The following is a 25,437-nucleotide window of genomic DNA, read 5'->3' on the forward strand; positions in this document are numbered from 1 at the left end:
CTGTTTGTGTGTGTATGTGTGTGTGCTTGTGTGTAAGTGGATGGGTTTTACTCTCATCATTTACCACCCTTTTTTCAGTCCCAGTTTCCTGCACTCTCTCATGTTTGCACACATGGATGTCAGTTTCCTTATTGTGTGGATGTGTGGACCTGTGTGTGTGTGTTTTTCTGAGAATATGATCGTCTAGTATCGGTTTCCAGCTTTGATGTGGAACTACCACTGATGGAGGATAGAAGAAAAGAAAACATGGTCGGACAGTTTATTTCAAGTTTGTATTGAAAAGAGGAATCATTTTTGGACCGAAAATACTTCTACAAGTTCTTCTAGTTTTTCTTTGCTTTGGGAATTTTTATATAATTTTGATAAATATTTTTGGCTAAGGATGATGATTTGGATTCGGATGATCATAGATTTGAAGGGGGTTTGCTGTAGTAATTTTAACATTATCAATTTTTTTTTCATATTCATTGAAGAATTAATTTAATAAATGTATTTGGCTTCATGGCAAAAAAGTAGAGGTAGTCTGTCCATATTAGGTTAACACAGTGAAACTCCAACATTTTATAAAACAATTTTTTGGGACAGACACGGGTAGAAAAGTGAGGTCATGGCTCATGCTGCTGCCCACCTGAAGAAAGCTCGTGAGCTTGAGCAACATCCAGAATATAGGGCTCTGCAGAAAGCCAGGGAGAGGAGGAGACGGCATCGTGAAAGAGCTGAGCGAAAGCGGCAGGTAATCATTCATAGTTTGTGTCATGTATCCTCTCTACCATTTAGATTTCATGCTCCTGTGGATTCAAGACTACAGTGTAAGCATTGGTATGGGGACATTGTGCATGAGAGTGGGCTGTGGGGGGTAGCACAGATGTGGATTGTGGCTGACCATGCATGGTGCTGAGGCTGCTGTCCTCTCAGATCCTTTAGTAGGGAGGCGGATGGTGGTGGACTAGATGACAGATGTGGAAAAGGCTTGAACTTAGAAGAGAGAGGGTCACAGTATGGGACATTTTATGATGCAAACCTTTGATGACATCTGTGATTACAGCTATAGTCTGTGAAATAAAAAATGAAAGAGACCATTATAATCTTTTAATATCAGAAGGATTAGGATTTAAGATGTAATTAATGGCTCCAATAATGATTAATAAATAGTTTTCCAGTGATGTACAGATCAATTTTATGCCATTAATGCCAACTTTTGAGTTGCCATGTTGTGGAAAATCCTCCTCAAGCATGGCAATTAAATGCATGATGGAGGACACACCATTAAATCTACAGTCATAAATGTTATCAAGTTATTAAAATAATATTACCGCATTACCTAATTATTAATTGTGTATGCATTTAAATGTTAGTATGGCATCAATTTACAAAGCATCGTAAAAGCACTAACTATATTGTCAGTCAAGCATAAATGTTTATCAATCATTATTAAAGGATTACAATAATCCATCAAGTCTGCAGCTGTGAATGTTAATAAGCTTTTATAGATTGTACCACCACTCACCTATTGGGGAAGAGCTGCAGCACATCTGGACTGATATCAGTCAGTTAGAAAGGTCTCACTACTGATATCAATATCTTCATGTTTGAGGCAGACTATATAAATAGTGCCTTATCAGGAGGTGGCAATGATATATGGCAATGGTGTAAGTAAACAACTAAAACTAACTAGAAAATTTCCTCTCGGGAAATTTTGAATGGGCCACGGGGCTACTGCCGGTTTTGCCATCTCTGTCAACATGGGAATCAAACCCACGATCTTAAGGTCAAGACAGAGCTGATCAGACAGACACATGATCATCTTTCTATAAGCACTGATAGAGGAGCTGTAACCACATTAGGTTAACTGCGTGTGTGTGTGTGTGTAATCACATGAAGTTACCTGTGTGTGTTAGAGTGTGGGAGAGGAGTGCGCGCTTCCGCGCGCATTTGTATGTTACCTGTGTGTTTTGATGTGTGTGTGTGTGTGTGTCTGTAACTGTAATCACATGAAGCTGGTTCTAGAGTCTGTGTGTGTGACTATGAGCTGCATCCTGTGTCAGTCTGATTTAGCTGTGTGTCTGTGTGCATAAACATTTAAACAAGCGCCAGGTGGTTTGTTTATGAAGTTAACGAGCTCTGGCCTGAGAATCAGACATTACCACGGCAACTCAAGGTGGTTACCACGGCGATAGGGGCCCCCCAGGCTGAGACAGACAGAAACGTGGAGAAAAAGAGCCATTTTCTGCCTCTGCACCGGTCTCACATTTAGGCTTACTGTGACAAAACGGTAACTCCTATCAGAACAAAACACAGATCACATTGCTCTAAGGACTTCCTGAAAAAATTGGTACGATTTGGTGTTTCTACAGTAAATATAGATATTGGATATATATATTTGTATTGGAGTCAATGAGGAGCAGAGACAGATGTGGCCGCACTCAGAGGCTTATTCTGTAAATTCTGTAAGTCTCTCTGATATTTTGAGCACATGATATGAGAGATAACAAGTTTGTCTTACAAATTCTGAAAAAATTATGTGTGTAGAGTGTAAATTGTGGCCGGGCCGAGTGTGGAAAGAGAAAAAATCTGGAGTTTTTCTGGCATCTCTCCCACTCTAACCGATGATGTCACGCACTCTGACACGAACATTCCGTGCAATACACAACCATTATAATCTCATAATTTCTCCAAAAATGATCATGGTCATTGAACAGGGATTGATCAAAAACTATATGACCTATCAAAACGTGGAGTAATACAACAATACACAAGACTTGTGTCTACTGTTTAACGTTTAAATGAAGTCTCTAGGTGAAAGTATGCCTGAGCAGTAGACGTTTGTTAAACTCCAATGATTGGTCTTTTTCGCTCTTTTTTTTTCGCCCGTCCCATTGACTTCAATGCAAAATTTTGCGCAGTTTTTCGTAAACTGTTGAGAAAAGTAATAGCACCCCGATCCCGATCGAACCGCACGTTTTGATATATAATTTGTCCTGCAACTAGTAGCGAATCGAAAATCGTCCGGAAGATGAAGGAGAATAATAAAAAAAAAAGAAGAAAAAATCCACACAATAACCGTGGCCCTAATTACAAAGTAAGTGATCTTAAAAGGTTTGTGAGTAGAATAGTAAAAGTTGGCCTAATTTGCAAAATCAAGTATACTATCATACACTTTGCTCTCTCTATTTAAATCAAGCCTGTCTTTTACAGCAGTTGTCCTCATCATGGTTTTGGTCTTGTAATACAGACATAGTTGATAGTGCTTAAAACATGGTGCTCTTGTACACTTAAATTAAGCTGCTGATGGGATGTGTATTGTAGCTCCATTGTAAGCACACACATGGACAGAGTACAGTGTATAATCCAGTATCCTTCATTACATGACCGTTTGCGGGTCAATCTACACAAATCCTGCACAGAAACACAGATTACAGCTGGTTTTCAATCAATCCAGTCTCTACTGGTGCAGTGTGCTTCATGGCAGAGAAACATAGATACCTAAAAACACACACATACATACATACATACAGGAGACACAATACAAAACACAACACAATACAAAACATGCAAATAAATAAATACAATTAAATAAAATCTGTGCCTTTCCTACCTAATCCTAATGGGATTTCTTGGTTTCCCCCATCAAACTCATCAAATACACAATCCAACATCTCCAAAACACTCTGGTGGACAAATGGTGGCCTGCACAATCACCACGCTATAACGGAACTTTATGAGACAGAGTTGTTTTCGAGGCAAATGCAGAGACTGCTTGCTGTATAACTGCCCCCGACGGGAACGCGCATCAGCTGTTTTGCATGAATTTACCTCTAAAACAACTCTGTCTCGTAATGTTCCGTTATTATCTCATAGTGTGGTGAATGTGCAGGTCACAACTTGTCCACGAGAGCAGTCTGAAGTTGTTGGATTGTGTATTTGATGTGTTTGATGAGGGAAACCAAGAAATCCCATAAGCCTCTGTAGCGTAGCTCTGAGCAGCTCGCCACTTGGCTCGGCGGTTCTGAAAATAGCTTGCACCGACAATTAAAGGTAACGAAACTACTCCTAACACTATAGGGAGAATGGACCAATTTATTGAACTATCCCTTTACTAATTGCAGAGCCCAGAGTTGTTTTTGCATTTTAACAATCTGTTGATTTGCACTTCTGTTTGGATGCAATCTGAAGAATCATACGTCAATCATGCTGTCCTGAGTTTGAACCAGTACCTGGAATATTCTGCATTTGTGGTTATAGCATTTAGATAGATAGATACGTTTATTGTCATTGTCATTTCCACAACAACGAAATTAAAAGTGCATCTCCTGCAGTGCAAAATTTCATAAAAACATAAAAAAAAAATTAAAAAAAGCATAAAACACACATTGACCACTCATCATTACTCAGTGTTAAGTGCAGTCACTGCTTTGGGGTAAAAACTGTTCTTAAATCTGTTTGTGGTGGCTTTAATTGTCTTGTATCTCCTGCCAGAGGGGAGTAGCTCAAACCGACAGTGGCCAGGGTGTGTTGTGTCTTTGAGGATTTTTCTTTGCCTTTGTGAGGCATCGGGAGCTATACAGTTCATTCAGAGTGGGGAGAGTGCAGCCGACGATCTTCTGGGCAGTGGTTATGACCCGCTGAAGCGCCACCTTCTCTGCTACTGTGCAGCCGGCATACCACACACACAGACAGTACTGTATGTTAGCCAGCTTTCAATGCAGCAGTGGTAGAAGGCTAACAATAGCTTCTGGGAGAGGCAGTTCTTCCTGAGGAGTCTGAGGAAGTAGAGTCTCTACTGTGACCTCCTCACCAGTTCTGTGGTGTTGTCGCTCCAGGTCAAGTTATCTGTGATCTGAACTCCCAGGAACTTGAATGTTGTTGCCCTCTCCACACAGACCCCATTTATGTAGAGTGGATGAATGTCCGTTTTGTTCTTCCTGAAGTCAACGATCAGTTCCTTGGTCTTGGTGGTGTTGAGGACCAGATTGTTGTCCCTGCACCACACCCACAGCCGCTCTACCTCATCCCTGTAGGCCGACTCATCTCCCCCAGAGATGAGTCCAACCACGGTTGTGTCGTCTGCAAACTTTATGATGGTATTTCTCAGATGAAACTCTATGCACATGGCTAAAACGTTACCTGTCTTCTGAATCATGTCTACATCTCATAACATTTTCTTAATTCCTCCAATGTTGAACTACACATTCTGTGGATTGTTGTAAGTCAGTGAAATTTGATCTAAGTATTGTGTTCGGGCTCATTGAACCTTGGCGTTCCTGGGAAGCACCACAGGCCACACAGTCTCCGGCACGACTCAAACGCAGCTGTCCCCGCTTCTGGACACACTCAGCAAGGGGTTGGGGACTTGGTAGGATAGCAGGCCTGAGAAGTTTAAAAATAGCCAAGGCGGGGAGATAGTTAGGGTTAAATGTTTATGGTTGCAGTTGTTATCCTACAGAGAGAGGGGAGAAGTAGTGGAAGAGTAGGCAAGGCATGGGCCTCGGTTAGACTCTGTTCTCATACTGAGATAGAGACAAAGATATGGAAAGCTAATGGTTTTTAGCTGGGCAAGGGATAAATGGGCACAGAGAAGGGATAGAGTGATGGTAATAGTGAAGTAAGTGAGATTTGGTTACATTAATTATGTTTGGATAGAAGACATGGAGAGATTTAATGGATTGTAAGATTCATTGATGCAGCAAGGAAGTGAGCTGGAGAGGTTTTTATCAAAGGATGCTGAGTGAGAAACTACAAGCTTTGCATTTTGGTGGACCATACAATACCACGCAGTCATAAAGCGAAAGAGCAACAGCCTCTGTTTTAAGATATAGCTGGGAAATTGTTAACAAATTTGCAAGGTAACAATGGGTAATGCGGCAACATGTCAGGCCTGTGGATCAGATAAAGCTTTAAATACTACTGGGAATGACAGCAATTTAAACCAACACGCTGACTACTATGGAGCTGCTGACCCTGGACCTGAAGTTGATGATTCACTGGTAAGAGATGGAGAGACATGATTATGCTCTTTTAAGAACTTCCATAGTTTGTTACCCATGCTGTACTTAGTCTCGTCTTCAAGGAAACATGTTAATCTCTTTGCCGCAGGCGTGTTGTCTATGTGTGTGGTGACATCACATGTGAGGGGCTTGACCCTTGATCCCTTCACAGGGGTGTGGCCTCAAACCAGACATGCACGAGGGAGTTTGTTTGATGTTGCTGACCCTACAGACTAACACCCAGTGGTGAGCAGCTGACATGTTCCTGCCTTAACCCCTCTGAAAAGACACTGATATCTTGTCAACACTATCCAATCAATAGACCCAGTGGTACTGTAGTCTGCAAAGGAAGTCTGACAATTCACTTACTATAGCACAATTGGATTAAGTCTGCAAGTGTTGCTATGTTTCCGTTATTATTATGATGCCCTATGTAAACCTACTAGGTGTGTGTATGAATCGATCAGCAGAAGTTTTGAAATTCAAAATTTTGTTGTGATCTTACTCACTTTGGATTCTCGTGGACTGACTTTGGTATTGGCCTCAATAATCCCATATCAGTTGGGCTCTTAAGTTTCATTCTTGCTGCAGAGATATTTCTGCTGATCGCTGTGAGTAAAACTTTGAGGAGGGCTCAGGTTGTCTTGAGGAGTCTTCAATGCTGATATTGAATCCAGGTCAGAGGAAGAGGCCCTGTGGATCATGAGTTACTGTACATCCTTTAAAGGGAACTAGGTCAACATTATTGAAGACTTCGGAGTGAAACTCAAAATTTGCGTACACATAGATTTTTTTTTCTTCTAAATATTCTTTTTCATTTGTGCGTACACATAGATGAGGCAAAATATAGATGACCACATACTGTACTTGCCGTGTGTGTGTGTGTGTGTGTGTGTGTGTGTGTGTGTGTGTGTGTGTGTGTGTGTGTGTTGCCTTGATGTCTGGTGGCTAAATTTAGATTAGCCAACTCAGACAAATTATTGATACAAGGAGGTCTGACCTCCATAAAACCATTAGACATTTTCTGAATCATCATGTAAAATAAACTATGCACAACAACAAACAACTATTTCATTTTCTTCTTTTCATCACTTTCCATCCCTTTTATATAATAAACCTTAAGACTTATTTATAATAATAAAAAAATGTCATACATAGTTCGTTCAAGATAGCAAATGTGTTTTGTGTGTTTTATCTGCAGGGTAAGAAAAAGTTCTATATACTTTTGGTGTAATAAATGGCGTTTGACCTAAATATGCCTGAATTGACCTTTTACACTGTTCCACTGCCATCTTTACCAGGCATACCAAATGGAGACCTGAAATGTAATTAATTTTAATTAATTTTCAAAATGAGTATGGTTTGTATTCTGGTTTCTAATATTAGCCTTCATTCTGTCTCCATCCCTCTAGTCTGACAGCAACACAAGTTTCCTTCGAGCTGCCAGGGCTGGAAACATTGACAAAGTCCTTGAATTCCTGAAAAATGGAGTAGACATCAGCACCTGTAACCAGGTAAGTCAGCCTCTTAACAGCCATACCTTTAACCTTTTTATTCCTTCATACAGCAAATTCATTTCAATGCTAGTGACAGTGGTGTGTTTGGTTTATGTTATTTGAGATGGAGCGTGTTTATATAGTAAGCATTTTTCAGTATGTTGACATCAAGTTGGGTTTTAGCTGGAATCTATAGTTTAATTGTCTCACTCAATCTCCATATATTCATTGGTGCAGCATGATTGACAAGTGACACATAACCCCTGAATCATCAGCAATGTGTCACTGCTTGGGAGAGCAAGCATGTGCCAATGATTTGTTGTTGTGTACTGTAGATGACAGTCAGACTTTGTCGTTATATTCAGCTTATATTAAGAAAACATTTATGAAACAGCTGTAGCTTTTCGTGCAGTTGCGTGGGAGCATTATAGACTATTTAAATTCCAGTTGTTGAATTTCGACTAAGCTGTACATATTTGTAGTCAGTTGCCATCTTCTTGCAACGTGCAAATACTAACAGGCTCAGCAATAAATGCCTTAGAGGGCAATGTAGAGTCACAAAGTCATGGAGGGATTTATGCTTAAGTCTTAAGTCTTGTGACTCCAGTCAGGGTTTTAATTCATTGTGCCCTCAGTTTAAGTCTAAATCTTGCCAAAGAAAAACAAGCTGTTTTATTGTCGACTGTCAAATTTATTCTTATTTTGAAGTGAGCTCATTTTTAAAATAACAGTTTTGACATAGTTCTGAATACTATCCACATGGTCCCCGTTTGCTTCATAATGTTAAATGACGTTATGAGGCACATAAAGGCCAGCATACAGCGCATGTAATACATGCTCTCATTAGCAGCACAGACGGTTAGAGCTGTAAACTCGTCTGTCGGTCTAAAACCTGTTGAAATGAACATTCACTGTCTGCTGTGTCATGGCAGCGCGGTCAGCACATACCTTAACCTGCCAGCCCCCCCCCCCCACAGCATCATAACATCTCCTCTCCCTGCACCACACCCTGCTTTCCAGTCTCAGCTGCACTTGAAGAGTCTCTCTAACAGCTGCTCTCACCCCCACCTCCCTCACCCACCCGCACCCAGATTCCTCTGAGGAGGAGGGAGTTGGGAGTATGCCAACCCCCCCCCCCCGCGCCCTACAGTTCTGCACACACCCCCTTGGCCCATGTATGTCAGTGTGATTTACAGCAGTCACAAGGTAGCTTAAAGGAAGGGAGCTTGGCTACATGACTGTGTGTGTGCGTGCGTGTTCATCATCAGCTCTTCATATTTGCTACTGTGTCATTGGTGGTGGCCTTTTCTAAGTCTCCAGCAGTTCAGTAATGACTGTTTACACTTGTCTGTGATTGGCTGGCGGACAGGAATTGACAACTGCTCACCCACAGCTCTACTAGCTGTACTGTTGTTGTCATAGACACCCCGGGGTTTGTTTTGTGCACCAAGAGGGAGGCCTGACTATTAATTGCTGCTCATTGCACTGAATTGGCATCGACCTCTCAGAAACACCTCACACACGCGCGCGCGCACACACACACACACACACACACAGCCCCCTGCCACACACAGTCAGGGCACCATTGGGATATATATGAAAATGTCACTGACATTTTTGGTCACCTGACAAGGGCTCAAATGTGATCATCTGACCCCTGACAGATACTATGAAGGCCACGGCTCTCCTGTTGCAAGTGTGTGTGTGTGTGTGTTTCCAAGGGACCAATGCCAACATAGTGTAATACCGTAAATTTAATCTTGTAAGGAGATTAGATAACAGACTTGCTTGGATTTTGCATGTGCGCGCGTGCGGGTGCACACACACAAACACACTTTAATTTGAAATAAATATCCAAATTTGTATGGACACACATTGCATACAACATGTTCTCCTAGTGTTATTGGTTCCATGTGTCAATTTTAGTCTGTTTTTCTTACAGACCTTTACATGCATATTTTACCAGTCTAGTATTTTATTCCTCCTCCAGGCATGTACCGTAGGTGGACAGTTATTTTGTCTGATTCTGACAGACTGTGATACTGTGAGGGATCACCATCATCACCAGCTGTTCAGACTTCTGTGTTGTCATGGTCATAGGTTTTTGACTCCATTGTCATAAGCTGTTTAAAGCCAGAGCTAATGTACCTTTTGTAGGAAGGACATTTAGCACGCGGCCAAACAAAGCATCCAAGCATCACACCGATGTAACTTTCTGGTGAATATGCCTGATGACATTTTCTGGCATAGAGATATTTTTTTATACCTGATACATTGGCAAACTCACCACACTGTGGTATACAGTATAACCATCCTAAATGTGGTAATTGAAATGTACCCAGACATGATGCCATTTCATACCGCACAAACACTACACTAATACAGTAGACCACCCAGATGATCATTCAAAAGCATCATGTTACTCTTGATTAGCAGCAAAATTGCTCTCAAGGAAATGAGTGGATGAGAATCACGTCAGTGGAAAGGCACTCCACACAATTACAGAGACATTATCAGTAACTGCTCTGTCAACATTGCAGTCAGAAGAGTCAGTGCTCTGATTATTATAAGAGCATCAACAGACATGAAGTAATATTCATTAAAATTCAGCGGCCTGCCTAATTGAAAGAAACAACTCAGTAATTTGCGGTGACTTTAAAAACATGAAAGCTCATGTTTGTATCTAAACACAAACTGGATTTTGTAGATTATATTTTCACATTGTAAGAGCTGTTTACACTATGATATCAGCAATATAAATTACTTTGTTGTTATTAGATATGATCCAATAACAAAATGAATGGCTTACATCACTAATGATTAGTCTGTATGTCTGCAAGTACATGGGGCACGCTGGAACGTCACACAGGAGTTTTGAGTGTTGCCCTTGTGTGCCTGTTCATTAATAACTGAAGAGTCAGATCCTAGAAAGCAGCAACATTGTAGCGGCGGCCAGAGTCTGGCGCCAAGGGCGGAAAGCTGTCCAAGTCAGTTTAAGAGAGGGAGAGAGAGATATATACTCCCTGTCTTCCAAGTCCACAGTCAAACTATCCTTCTCTATTTCACTGGCTTTATGAATGAGACAGGCTGTTTAAGCCCCCAATTTGTGACTTTATGAATGCACAAGCATGTTTTCATCTGTTTATAATATAAGATCTGGTTAGACACAATATGTTCCATATGAGTGTGTTAACTTGTCAATGTGTGACTTTGTATAGAGCTTTGTCATGTCCATGTCCTCACAATTGAAGGACTTCCTCTCTAATCTACTCTCTAAAATGTTAATCCTTGGTGAGTGATATTACTTTTTAATCTGCATTTGCATTATTTGCTCTCTTTTCCTCTGCCATTTATCCCCTCTGACACTTGGGTGAAAACCTGACATTTTTATTACCATCTGTGATTATAACAAAGGTCAGCGGTCATGACTATTTATCTGCTCTGGACAGAGCTCCCTCCTGCCAGGGGGAGCTACAAACTGCCTGCAGGGCTCAACGTCCATTAGCTAAATGAAGCCTTTACTTACAGCTCAGAGGAAAAGGAGATTTAGATCAGTTTGTGTGTTAGTGTGTATACTGTATATGTGTGTGTCTGTTGTGGGTTGTACTTGTGTCTTTTGGAGAACATAATAGTTGAAATGTGATTGAAACGCTCTAATAAGATTGCGTAATTAAGTCCATCATTTCAGAACGGACATGTACAGTTAAAGCTGAAACTCAACTTTCCGCTCGTTCAGACTGCAGCAAAGAGCACTTAGTCGCACATTTGAAAGTTGTGTCACCTTGTGTCTTGGCGCTGCTGTTGAAATGTCACTGGCTGACTGAATGACTGACTGACATGATGACACCAGAAACAAGACCAGTGCAATCTGACAAAAGCAAACTACAAGCATTTTCTTCTTAGTGTGACCACGCCCTTAACCTGCCAACAGTTATGAGGATGATAATGATGTTTATAATAGATCTGAAATTGTTAAATGATTTACAATTCTGATAACAGACTAATAGTAAAAGTCATTTATCAAGCAGATTGCTTTAAGTGATTTTCTGCTGACTCAGTCCAGAAAGAAATTGCATGGAATTAAAATGCCAATGATAAATCAATTAAGGTTTTCCAGTTCCTCACTGAGAGCTCATTAGAAATATTAAGCACGTGAACGTAAATGTTTTCCTGTATTTTATTCTAGGACATAGACAGGAAATGATGGTGGCTCTCACTTGTACCCTTTTAAAGCCATGTCATACATCTGGGACACAGTCGCTCACTTGACTGGACTCTCACTTACTGTACACACATACGCCTCTGAGGAATTGCCCTCTTTTTTTCATTTTGAAAGGTTGACATTTTCAGTAGCTTCTATATATGACTACCAATGTTTGTGTGTGTGTTTATGTCCTACATACCCTCTATGACTGTGCAGAAACATGACACCCCTTTGACTGTTTGGCATTTGGCAAGTCAGAGAGAGAGAGAGGGAGGGAGAGAGAAAGAGCGTGTGTGTGTGTGTGTGTGTGTGTGTGTGTGTGTGTGTGTGTGTGTGTGTGTGTGTGTGTGTGTGTGTGTGTGTGTGTGTGTGTGTGTGTGTGTGTGTGTGTGTGTGTGTGTGTGTGTGTGTGTGTGTGTGTGCGTGTGTGTGTGTGTGTGTGTGTGTGTGCATGAAGGAAGGAAAGGGGCAATGATAGAGGTGTTAACAGTTCCTCCAAAGTCAGGATCCACAGTTCCTCACTCTGACTCATCTCGGAGAGCTTGCAAGGAGGGAAAAGGAAGCAGGGACCCAGAAGCTTGGGCCTCACCCAGGGCAGTGGAGGAAAGAGGCAGAGGACCTGTGCTGATAGCCGGTGCTCCATCACTTTGAAAAGCAGCTTGGTGCAGCATTTAAGAAGGCAAAAGATTAAGAAAAAAAAGAGCAAAGACACAATTACGAAGAAACGGAAAGCACAGAGAGGAAGGAAGACGAAGAGAGATTGGCATTTGGTTTGAAAGAAAGAACGGAAAGGATTTGAAATACTCTCCTTAGTTGGTTGGTTTCAGAGAGACACAGCGCAGAATGGAGGAAGAGGATGATGAGGTGAATCATGCGTCTTTGTGTTTATATATATCTGTCTCAGAGGAAATGTGTTCATGTGTCTGTTGTATAAATACATCAGTTATGTTGTGATTGCATGTCAGAGTGAAACATTTACTCCACTTTCATCTCCCTGTGCTGCTGCTGCTGCTGCTGCTGCTGTTGACCTGTAGCTCTGGTTGATGGACCAGAGGCCTTTGTTGGAATGTTCACACTAATTCTACCTCAGAGGAAAATCAGACACAGTTTCTTTTTAGGTTGTTCTTTGGTGCATAAGTTTAAGTTTTCAAATCTTTTTTCATAATTCTACCCATTTTTAAAAATGATTTAATGCATTCATTATTTTCCACTACTGTTAAGTTCAATGTTCAAAGAATGGATTCAATGGGCTTTATGCACAGCTCCACTACTTCCTGAACTTAAACAAGCTCCTGATTAATCCAGGTGTGTCTGAGTAGTCACAATGGTCAGACACACCTGGATTAATCAGTTTGTCCAATAATGTAAAACAGGAAATAAAGGAGCTTGTTTAAGTTCAGTGGAGCTGTGCATAAAGCCTATAGTACAAATACATGTACAATATGATGCATGAATCATTACTATGACTTATAGCTTTGCCTTAAGTGCCAGCATATTGTATTCTCAATTCAATAGATTCAATGGAGTGTGCAGTTGTTGATTCTTGTTATTGCCCTAGCTGGGGATTACTGTAATGTTGTTATGTAATAATCACATAACCATATTTGTTTTCTTGAAGTCTTATGTTGATGTTTTCTGTTGGCTTTCTCTCCAGAATGGCTTGAATGCATTACATCTAGCAGCTAAAGAGGGGCACACAGATTTAGTAGAGGAACTATTGGATAGAGGAGCACCTGTTGACTCGTCCACCAAGGTATGTGCATGTATTAGTGTTTTCATCATGCTGTATCAACCTTGCAGATATGAGCATAGCACAGTTCTATCTTTAGCCCCACTAAGGGGATATTTGTGGGGGGAAAAAGACAGGAGGGAGGGAGAAAGTGATAGCTGGGTAACAGAGAGATAAAAGGAGAATCCTTAACGTATGGTGGTATCAGTTGAGACGTACTGTGTAAATCATCATGAAGAGGTATTTTACTTCAAGTGGAAAGGAGAAAGGGGAGTGGGAGTGACTGTGGGGTAAGCTCTGCGGACGTCCACTGCATCACGTTCAACTGCTCGCAACGGTAAACAGCCAGGAAGGAATTTGTCGCCCTTCCTGCCCATGTCCTTGGATTGACTTCAGTATGATCTTTGGTATTATTCAGTGTACAACCGCCACATCCTTAAAATATCTACAGACACATGAGCAAAACATTTGCGTGTTATCTCTTTGCAGAGTTGGGTTTTCAAGAAAGTATGAAGGGATTTGTACCCACACAATACACACTCACACAAAATATATGACGTTCTTTGCAGAAAGGAAACACTGCCCTCCACATTGCCGCGCTGGCAGGACAAAAAGAAGTAGTAAGACTACTCGTGAAGAGAGGGGCAGATGTCAATTCTCAGTCACAGGTGAGAAGACTCAATAAATGGAAGCTACACTAAACTATATAAAAGTGTGTAAGGCAAGACTCTGATCTTAAATTGTATGTGTGTATGTATTTATTGTCCTTGCAGAATGGCTTCACCCCACTCTACATGGCAGCCCAGGAGAATCACCTGGAGGTGGTGAGATACATGCTGGAAAATGAAGGGAACCAAAGCATTGCAACAGAGGTTGGTGTCTGTGTGATCAATACACTCACGTATACATTTTTCATTTTCATTTTCTTCTGACTTTTTACTTCTTGTCTTCCTTGTCTCTGCTCATCCAGGACGGCTTCACTCCGTTGGCCATAGCTCTCCAGCAGGGCCACAATGCAGTGGTCTCCCTGCTCCTGGAGCACGACACCAAGGGTAAGGTCCGACTACCGGCCCTGCACATCGCAGCCCGCAAAGATGACACGAAGTCTGCCGCGCTGCTGCTCCAGAACGACCACAACGCTGACGTCCAATCTAAGGTGAGGGAAAAAGCGGCAGGAAGAAACTGAGAGAGCAAGAGGGTGGGGTTGTGATGGGCGCAGTGGAGCGAGAGATTGCAAGAGAACAGGAAGGAGTAGTTAAATACAAAATGGGAGAAGGAAGGAGAAATGTAGAGAAGGTGCCAGACAGTATGAGATAATGCATCTGACTGAATGGATACATTTTTCATGTTGACAGGTTTATTCATTTTTATCGATTGTGTGTGTGTTAGTTTAGAAATATGATCATATTAATGGACTGAGGCAACCATTTTTGTTCACTTCCTTGTATTTGGATTTTGTTTTCTATTTGTGTGACCTTGTAAACTTACCCTGTGTGTCATTTGAACGTCGTGATAAGCCCTTTCCTTAACAACCCAACTCCCTATCCCCCACTTCTCTCCCAATGCATCCCAACCAGATGATGGTCAATAGAACCACAGAGGTATACAGACTCATCACCTCTTAACTTGTTTCCTATCTCTCACTTCTGACCATCTTTTTCAGCTCTTTCATCCTGATCTTTCCCTTATTTAATCAGGAATTGTAAAATCCTGCACGTGAGAAAAATGTGTTACTAATATGAAAGCATGCAGCTAACTACGCTGTAATACACACTCCTGCATGGCTGACAGTAAAACACAGTATGTTGTATTAACAGATCCCAGATTATGTCAGTTTATTGCATTTAGTTACTGGTTGTTTTTTTATTACTCTATTTTATTTTCAAAATTATAAACAATTCTTTAAAATGTGTTAGCATTACATATTTCTATACTTACTTTTATTCTGATAGTTTTACTTCCTCATTTATTGCTCTTTTTCTCTGCATAATCTACAGCATGTATACTTCTGAGCACGTAAATATCATTGTTTTTCCTCTCTGAAACACCTCGATCTTTAAGTTAACTCTGTTTTTTAATTAAATTGCACCATGTCTATCAGAATGGGAAGGTAAGGACTGAACCCACCCTATGATTGTGTACTGTAGATATTTGTCTGTCCAAGCAGATACACATAGTTTTGTGTATTTGAGTTTTGGTATTGAATGTTTTATTTTGACCTTAGATCTTTCTGCTTCATTTGTTTGCCATTTGTTGTGTGTGGGTTTTTTTTTTTAACAAGCTTTGCGGAATTACAGGGTTTTGCATGCATTATGTATAGCATGTGCTATTCGGGGATATGCTAATTCTTATGCTTCTTACACCAACATATCTGATTTCTTTTTTCAGCATGCAGCCTCATCATGATACTGCTTTGGCAGAATCAAGTTTCTTTCCTGTAACTGCTACAGAAAAATCTGGTCTTTCTTTCTTTCTTTCTTTCTTTCTTTCTTTCTTTCTTTCTTTCTTTCTTTCTTTCTCTCTTTATTTCTTTCTCTCTCTCTCTTTCTTTTAATTTTACCTTTGCTCTTTTTTTGCAAGTGTTCTCCTTTTTCCTCACCTGCTGTTTCAATCATTCTTCCATTCCGCCTTTTTTGTGACATTCAGCCTCTGCTTCTTTCCTTCTCACTCTCTTCCTCCAACCTCTCTCCTTGTCTGTCTCAAACAGAGTGGGTTCACCCCTCTGCACATCGCGGCTCACTATGGTAACGTGAATGTCTCCACCCTGTTGCTGAACAGAGGAGCTGCTGTGGACTTCACAGCCAGGGTAGCGCCCTATCTCCACTTCCTAGCAAATCAAGACACTTTCTCAACCGCTGTCTGTTACTGTAAAACATGACACGCGTGTTTGCTGAACAGTGTTTTTGCTATTGTCCATCATAACTTTCCTATTTAATCTAAGCCTTTACTAACAGCATTTCTCTGTAGCATTTCAAATATTGCATTTATTTCTGCATGTTTTCAGCTAAGTAGCCTATGTGAGTCTGGTGCCCAAAATTAGTTTATTTACTATAATGCATTTGATAACTTAGAGATGTGTATTGCTACTACCACATTCAACTCAACAGATACACACATTTAAATACAGTGGAATTAGAATGAGATTTGAATAGTTTCTGCTCACTGTGACTTATATTTTTGTGAATGTGTATGCTGTGGTAAATCTTCCTTTCTTTTCTTTGATTTCTTTGTTAGAATGGGATAACTCCTCTCCATGTGGCCTCCAAGAGAGGCAACACCAACATGGTGGCCCTGCTGTTGGACCGAGGGGGACAAATAGATGCTAAAACCAGGGTGAGACTCTGATTTTAAGTCTGGACATCAGCTTTTAATAAACTGTCATAATTATCTAACAACTGCTTAAGAGAGTACAATCACAACTCTATTAATGCCTGTAATTTGTGTATATTTATGTGTTGGTGTTTTTATGTGACTTTGTGCATATGTGATTGTCCTTCAGGATGGGTTGACCCCCCTGCACTGTGCAGCCAGGAGTGGACATGATCCTGCAGTTGAGCTGCTGCTGGAGAAAGGAGCCCCCATCTTAGCCAGGACCAAGGTATTGTACGGCAGTGCCAGCACCACTTTCATCAGATTAAATGTGTCTAATATGTGTTATTAGATTTTAGTTTTCCTTATTGCTTCTCTTCTCTGTCACCTTTTTCTTCTTGATATAATTTTTTCTGATCTGTGGCACATGTCCATGTGTCCACACAGAATGGACTGTCCCCACTGCACATGTCGGCCCAGGGAGACCACATAGAGTGTGTTAAATTCCTGCTGCAGCACAAGGCGCCTGTTGATGATGTCACCCTGGACTACCTCACAGCACTGCATGTCGCAGCTCATTGTGGCCACTACAGAGTCACCAAGCTGCTGCTAGACAAGAAGGCCAATCCCAATGCCAGAGCACTGGTAGGTGTTCTCAGGAAGTATTGACTGTACAAGGACAAAAATAGGCATCACACAAGCTCATAAAAATACACACATGTTGCAGGTATACAGTATATTAACATTTGCAAACACAAGTGACAGACGCTATTGTCAATACCAAGACCTGATATTGAGAGAAGTTGATCATTGTTATGGTTAATTTTGCCACAAAGAAACCCTGATAATTAGGACAATGATTGAAAAATTAAAGGATACAAAATGAACTGCTCAACAACAGCATAATTTTCTCCAGGAAGAATTAATTGGCAATTTGTCATTTCTGGAAAAAGTAATATACATAAGTTGAGTAATTAGTCACCAGAATGTCAGCTGTATAAAAAGCTAATGTCCATAAAAATGCTCCTCAAAAGTGTGAAGAATAATTGTAGATCATACAGACATTTATTTTACGCCTATTAATTTTTCTCCCACTCGCTCCACCAGAATGGCTTCACTCCCCTCCACATCGCTTGCAAGAAGAACCGAGTGAAGGTGATGGAACTGTTGGTCAAATATGGCGCCTCCATCCAGGCGATTACTGAGGTGAGATTTTTTTCTGGGAAGGCCTCAGGTTGGCATAATACTGTACATGCTTCTATTGCCCCTTTTATGTAATGCATATCCTTTCTGTTTCCTTTTTTTTCTTATTCTAGTCTGGTCTGACCCCCATCCATGTATCAGCCTTCATGGGTCACCTCAGCATCGTCCTCCTTCTGCTGCAGAATGGAGCCTCTCCTGATGTCCGTAACATTGTGAGTAGGAATCTGTCAATTTATTTGTAACTTGCACTCAGTGGTCAGAATTACATATGTCAGGTAAGTAAGCATATGTCATTCAAGTATCAGTTTTCATAGTGCGAGCGCCTGGCAGCTGCTGCTTGTAAACGTTCTGTCTTTGCTTATCAGCGTGGCGAGACGGCTCTCCACATGGCAGCACGGGCAGGTCAGATGGAAGTGGTTCGCTGTTTGCTGAGAAATGGAGCGTTGGTGGATGCCATGGCCAGGGTGAGTCAGCAGTCCCATCATCAGTTCATCACTGTTTCCTCCTGTTAATTATAAAATGAGCACATTTTACCCACTGGATTGCATAAACACAGTCTATTCATGGTTTATGTCGCCGGCCTCAGCTCTGGTTCCCTCGTGTCAGCTCTCCTAATTGCACAACCTATGTCTCTTTCCATGCCTTTTGCTTCTCTTCCAACTCACACACGTTTGTTTTATCCTTCATTCACAGGAGGAACAGACTCCCCTCCACATTGCATCCCGTTTGGGAAAAACCGATATTGTCCAGTTATTGCTGCAGCACATGGCCTACCCAGATGCTGCCACCACGAACGGTTACACCCCCCTTCACATTTCAGCCAGGGAAGGCCAGGTAGAGACTGCCGCTGTGCTGCTGGAGGCGGGAGCTTCACACTCAATGGCCACTAAGGTGAAATATAGAGAAATAGTGATAACAAAACAGTTTGGACATGTACATTTGAAATAACCAATGTCTCCCTTTTTACTCTACAGAAAGGATTCACTCCATTACATGTAGCAGCAAAGTATGGAAGCCTTGACGTAGCAAAACTTCTCCTTCAACGCAAAGCTCTGCCTGATGATGCTGGAAAGGTAAGCTAAAGATACTTGTACTGTATATTATTTAAGGGTAATCCTGTTCATTTCAGTGCTCTGAAACAGAAAAATCAAATTTTTCCATAACAGAAATATCATTGCTTTTAATTAAATAATTTTCCTCTTACAGAATGGCCTAACTCCTCTACATGTGGCAGCTCATTATGACAACCAGGAAGTAGCTCTATTGCTACTGGATAAAGGGGCATCACCTCATGCCACTGCAAAGGTTAGGCCAAGCATGTACTACACACTCACACTGTTGTTTATATGTGATGCATTGTGCTACAGAAGTTATTTCATAATAAAGCACTTGTGTTTACTTAATGAAAACTGTTATTTCAAATTATACAACCTTGGGAATGTAATATTTTCTTGTGGATGGTGTTACATTAAAGGAGTGGTGGCATAATGAGAGAGTGAGACTGATACTGAGAAGCTCATGTTTTTGGGGGGAAGGTGTTATCACAGTATCTAACGGCTAACCTCGCTTCCTGTGCAGAATGGCTACACTCCTCTCCACATTGCAGCCAAAAAAAACCAGACGAGCATTGCAGCAGCATTGCTGCAGTATGGAGCGGAGACCAATGTCCTAACCAAGCAGGGAGTCAGCCCTCTACACCTGGCAGCCCAGGAAGGACATGCTGAGATGGCCAGCCTGCTGCTGGGCAAAGGAGCTCACGTCAACACAGCCACCAAGGTCAAACATGAACACAATTTAATTATGTCAGACACTTGTTTTGATGTAGTTAGGATGCTGTATCTGTAACTAATTACCGTCAGTTCTTACAATCTCACTAGGAAAGAAACATATTTGCCATGACAATATTCACGTGGAGAAACCTTTCATAATAAGCTGCAGTGATTTAGTTAAAGGTTTGAGTGCATGATGTGATATATGCTTGCTTTATGTGTTACAGAGTGGATTGACTCCTCTGCATCTCTCAGCCCAAGAGGACAGGGTCAGTGCAGCAGAAATCCTGGCTAAACATGATGCCAACTTGGACCAGCAAACTAAGGTAGCGGGAACAGAAATTCCTTCTACTAGCTGTTTTATAAATGTAACCCACACACACACACACATACAAATTTAGCATACCTGCCACCTCCTGGTTGTTGAGATGCATGGCAATGTCTACATCATAGAGCGATATCAGATGAGAGGCTTTGCATATGATAATGTGTTCTTGGTGTACATAATGGTCATATTTCAGCAATGGTTGTGAATCAAAGAAGTGCTTACTCACTAGTTTTTTTTTTCTTTTCTTTTTTTTAAGATAATTCATTTTAAAGATATACCTGCTTCTCACAGCAAACCAGCAAACCAGCCCAGTTTGAAAATAACATTTTTTCCCCTGCATCATCACATCCTCATTCTACTCTTTAGCTGGGATATACCCCTCTGATCGTGGCTTGTCACTACGGAAATGCCAAGATGGTGAATTTCCTATTACAGCAAGGTGCTAACGTCAACGCCAAAACCAAGGTAGACTTCATATATCATATCTGAATCACACTAACTCTGCTCAGTTAAATCTAAAAACACCTACTTTTTACATTTTTAACATTTTTAACTTATTTTGCTCTACAGAATGGTTACACACCACTTCACCAGGCAGCACAACAAGGGAACACACACATAATCAATGTTTTGCTGCAGCATGGAGCCAAGCCTAATGCTACGACAATGGTAAGAAAAAAAAATCCACTTTTCACTCATAAACACAAAAAAGCTCTGTGAATATGGCATCACACAAGCACTGTGTCTGTCTTTCTGTTAGAATGGAAACACTGCTCTGTCAATCGCTAAACGTCTGGGTTACATCTCTGTGGTTGACACGCTGAAAGTCGTTACCGAGGAGATTGTCACTACCACAACGGTAAACCTTTACGTTGCAGAATTTGGATCATTTTTTTTCAGTTTTGACTAGCATTTCCCACAGAGTCCAGTTACATTTCTATGTTCTCTTTATTTTTTTCCATCATCTTAACCGGATGTCACAACAGACGGTCACAGAGAAACACAAGCTCAACGTCCCGGAGACCATGACGGAGGTCCTTGATGTTTCAGATGAAGAAGGTGAGTTATTCTCAACAGAGCAAGCAAGAACCAGATTAAAAATAACACAATTTATTTCTCCACATCAAACTCATTGTTCTACTGGCAAAAGAAATGTGCAAATACTTTAGGTGAGTGTCAGATTCTGTGAGACATTTTGTGTAGCTGTGGATGTTAAAGTTGTGTATTTCATAGCTCTGAAGCTGGAGGATGAGCCATTGTTTGAGATGTCTGTGAAGCTGGAAGGTACTGCACAATATCTGCCCTGCCCTGTCAGCTTGGTGTGGGTTACATTTGTGTTCTTGTAACAGTGAATGTATTTGTAATGCCAATTAATTTTTCGCTAAGAAAATTAATTTTGACAATAATGTTTCCCGCGTTTTAGTCTCACCTTGATACCTAAATGCCTTGGTTGTCTGCCCCTTGACAATCGATGGGTTGTTGCTGTTGTGCAGCTACAGACCTAATTTTACATAAGCACACCCTCCTTCATCTAACATCTTGTTGGTCGTGTTTTATTGCAATGATGGAATCAAACCGCATGCAGTGTGTGGGGATGTGGATGTTATCATTACATTAACGATGGTTGTGGATGATTGATTACTGCACTGTCAAATGTAGCAGTTCACTTCTGCTGCAAGTATGTAGTTTGTTCTGATGACTGAAACATGTAAAAATGATCTCATTTTCTCAAATTGCAGCTAGTGTGGCCCAGTCTGCAAGTTCTCATGTGGTTCATCAGGCTAAGCTATAAATTAAAAAAGCAGCAGGGTTGTGAGTCAGTTTAATTAAAATCAGTCCTAAAAGATCTGGAACTTCTAGGCCAGGTGTCAAAAATATACATTTTGTATGCTATATCTGAAATGGCACATCTTTGTTTCCCAGGCGAGGACACTATGACAGGTGATGGTGGGGAGTATCTGAGAGCAGAGGATCTCAGAGAGCTGGGGGATGACTCTCTCCCAGGACACTACCTGGAAGGCCTCAGCTACATGACCCACAACCTGGACAGGTCACAAACATCCCATTTGCAGTAACACTTATACATCTAACTTTGGTAAGGACAACACATGTGTAATTTAGGGTGATCACTAAAACAAAAATCTGCCATGCTTTCCAACAGGCAGCAGCACACTCCCATTCACCAAAGTTTCAATCCAAGAGAAGGAGTTCTTATTGAAGAAATGCTCACAAGCCACCAGGTGAGAATAAAACATGTACTGATATTGCTCAGTATTAGCCTATTGACTCAGCTAACCTCTGATAACCTTGTTTAATCTATTGTTAGTTTAAAATATTTTATATTTATTTTCTGAATGTGTGAATGTTCCTTTGTAGATGTCAGCGTTGTCGAGAGAGCACGAAAAGGAGTCGTATCGTCTGAGCTGGGGTGCTGAGCATCTTGATAATGTGGTGCTCTCCACAAGTCTGCTACACTCTGGGTATAAATCTCACTTTATCTCACACATACAAACGACCTGGAGTAAAAGTGACACTAAAGGCACTTGCTATTGCTCATTTTCATGTATGTGTATGAATCACCTGTGTATCACTTTTAATTTTTCCTCACATTATTTTTGGTGACACTTAATTTGGATAGTCTGACTACAGAGAGTTTACAGAGTATTTGTAAGATTTAACAAAAGGTTATTAGTTGAGAGATTTCACAATTCCTTACCAAAAGCCTAATCACTAAATGGCTGATTACATGTTTATTAAACATTTGTATATATGTTGGTGAAAATTAGGCGAGCATCTGAATGTTCAGCAAACGTAAATGAAATGCTACAAATAGTCTCTGTAGGCGGACTATCCAGAGAAAGTCTTACCTTATTTTTCACTTCACATTTTCTATTCTCTTTTTATCTTTGCTTATATGTCTTTTTCTGTCAAGTTTTTCCTCTCTTTTACTCTTCATTTATTCTCTTTTTGACAATTCTCTTGTTGCCTCTTTGTGCACACTCTTGTCTTGTTGTGTTTGTGATTGTGTGTGTGTTGTTGTTGTTGTATTCTGCTTCTAGCCGTTCCTCTCCGTGCCTAGACAATGACAACAGCAGGTGATACTCTTTATTTTTGGCTACTCTCTTTTTTATCTCTCCTATGTGCTTTTTTTCCTCATCCACTACTAATTGACCCTCTTGTCCAACATCCTGTCCGTGTGCATGATTTCACAATGCATGACTTAACATTTCCCGGGTTGAGATGTTGTTAACTAGAGATGTTCCACCCAAGTTTATTGTTTATTCTTGATGTAGATCTGACCCATTTACTCGTGGCAATCTGCGAATACAGTACATAGAACCGAGATGCTAGCTACTTATATTATTCCATCTAAAATAACATTGCATAATGTCACACAGTTGGGCTTTTATGAAAGCTGCAATTTGATGGTCCATAAAGAATATGTCTGGTATTCAGTATTGTTCTTATTGTCAACAAATCCCACAAAGAAATATTATTCAATGATGTGGTAGTACTTCTCTCAATATTTTCCAATGTCCTCCATGCTCCAAGCCTATTTGTTCCTCATGGAGACAATAATGTGTAGAGACTAGTAACAAATAAAAAGTTCCATTAAAAAAAGACCTCAGGTGGGCACTGTTGTTTTAGCAACTAAAACAGGAGTAAACTGTGTATTTGTTGGACTATGTTCAGTGGTAGATTAAAATATGTTTAAGACAGAATGAGATATGGGGGATTGGTTCATAATAAACTGCCATCTTCTTTTTCAGCACAGTGAAGTCAGATATTGCCCAGTGCAACAGTGCTGCTCTAGTGTGTTATTTGGTTCTGAAACACAGAGCTATAAACTCACACAGAGTTTGGCTACACAGATAATACTTTTTCGATCAATTCTGGATAGTTTTTCAGTGGGTTTTGATCTCAATAAGAAGATTATAGAATATTGCCAGCCTTTTTCTATTTGATAGCTGGGTCATTATCAAAATACGGTGATTTTCCGAGAAAGAATTTCACTGTACTAGCTGTATATGTGACAAATAAAGTACCTTTACCTTTACCTTTACTCATGAAAGAGACACTCACAATGTATTGTCTTAAATGGCTCTTTTTCTTCTTCTCCTTTCTGACCTTGGGAGTTCTCTTACATATTCTTAACCTTTCAAAATAATGGTCTGTGATACCAGTAACACCAATGACACCAAATCGAAGGACAGAATTCTTTTTAAAATATTTTTATTATTAAACAGCCAATTTAGATTTAATTTTATTCATATATTAAGCCCAGTGTTTGCTCATTATTGACCACTTATTTTTATACTATTTTTACACTGTCCAATAGCGTTGAACCATGGCAGTGGGACAAGTGTTTTTTTAGGTACAAAGGAAATTAAAACTGAAAAAAATAAAACAAAACAGTAAATATATAAACTGAAATTATCATCATCATTTAAAATGGTTTAAATTACATAATTTTGGTTTAATGTGGATGATCTTTTTAAATTTTCAAGCATTTGTGTGTCTGGAAAGTGCAGGGACATGTTTTTCACCGTATTTTGATAATGACCCAGCTCTCTGTTCCATGTCCTCATCAGTTCCCGTACTGGGCTCGCAGTTTGACTATGGACACCTTTAAGTTAACATGTGTTAACATTTTGTGTTGTAAATGAAATGTGAATATAACTTTTAGCATTTGCCTGCTGATGACATTCAATATCTGAATTCATACTTATTTGCTTCTAAGTACATACAGTATGACCCTCAAGACTTGTCTTGCAAGTTTAACATTAAGTGGAATGAATCTCGACAGGCTGGAATGAAATATTATCCTGTTTGCTGAGACCTGTTCATTAATGTATCATTACTAACTGATTTCTTCAAAGTAGGTCCTTCTTTGCTTTAGTTGGCTTCTCTTGCATGGTGGCTTATAGTCAAAGATTTGAGTTTTTAACAACCACTCTTTCTTTAGCTTCCTAGTCAGCTTCATGGTAGATGCCAGGGGCGGGGCTATGCGTGGTTGCCGTCACAATGGCCTGCGAATCATTGTACCACCAAGGAAGTGTTCTGCACCTACAAGGGTAACATGCAGGCTGGTGAAGAGACACCGTCTGGCCTCTATGCCCCCTATGGTGGAGGGTGAGGGGCTGGCTGGCCGCATCATTGAAGTAGGACCCACTGGAGCACAGTTCCTGGGGTAAGTGTGTGTTTGAGTGCATGAGTATTTGCTGGTGTGATTGTGCATACACAGTTGTGTGGTGTGTTCATAATTTCTTCTTCACTCCTCCTCTGTGCTGCGTACGGATCAGTAAGCTCCACCTCCCCACAGCTCCACCCCCTCTGAATGAGGGTGAGAGCCTGGTCAGTCGTATCCTGCAGCTGGGTCCACCTGGAACCAAGTTCCTCGGGTAGGACCATGGG

At 40.7% G+C, this 25,437-nt stretch overlaps 1 protein-coding gene across 1 annotated transcript in view; it reads left to right on the top strand.

The window, feature by feature from the left end:
* Window positions 1-607: 607 nt before the first annotated feature.
* The window catches only part of ank2a (ankyrin 2a, neuronal), a gene marked incomplete at its 5' end in the record, with an annotated part of 80,721 nt that continues 55,891 nt past the window's right edge, over window positions 608-25,437 (top strand). The window contains 30 exon segments of the mRNA XM_083983764.1: window positions 608-733; window positions 7,397-7,498; window positions 13,339-13,437; window positions 13,983-14,081; window positions 14,187-14,285; window positions 14,384-14,569; window positions 14,991-15,014; window positions 16,060-16,113; window positions 16,115-16,219; window positions 16,648-16,746; window positions 16,913-17,011; window positions 17,170-17,367; window positions 17,830-17,928; window positions 18,039-18,137; window positions 18,291-18,389; window positions 18,619-18,816; window positions 18,900-18,998; window positions 19,132-19,230; window positions 19,504-19,701; window positions 19,922-20,020; window positions 20,389-20,487; window positions 20,593-20,691; window positions 20,783-20,881; window positions 21,009-21,081; window positions 21,946-22,072; window positions 22,184-22,262; window positions 22,399-22,502; window positions 23,082-23,117; window positions 24,989-25,213; window positions 25,326-25,424. Coding sequence (XP_083839890.1) covers window positions 608-733; window positions 7,397-7,498; window positions 13,339-13,437; window positions 13,983-14,081; window positions 14,187-14,285; window positions 14,384-14,569; window positions 14,991-15,014; window positions 16,060-16,113; window positions 16,115-16,219; window positions 16,648-16,746; window positions 16,913-17,011; window positions 17,170-17,367; window positions 17,830-17,928; window positions 18,039-18,137; window positions 18,291-18,389; window positions 18,619-18,816; window positions 18,900-18,998; window positions 19,132-19,230; window positions 19,504-19,701; window positions 19,922-20,020; window positions 20,389-20,487; window positions 20,593-20,691; window positions 20,783-20,881; window positions 21,009-21,081; window positions 21,946-22,072; window positions 22,184-22,262; window positions 22,399-22,502; window positions 23,082-23,117; window positions 24,989-25,213; window positions 25,326-25,424 — 3,320 coding nt within the window.

Source organism: Trachurus trachurus, assembly GCF_905171665.1.
Source record: "Trachurus trachurus genome assembly, chromosome: 1".
Lineage (NCBI taxonomy): Eukaryota > Metazoa > Chordata > Actinopteri > Carangiformes > Carangidae > Trachurus > Trachurus trachurus.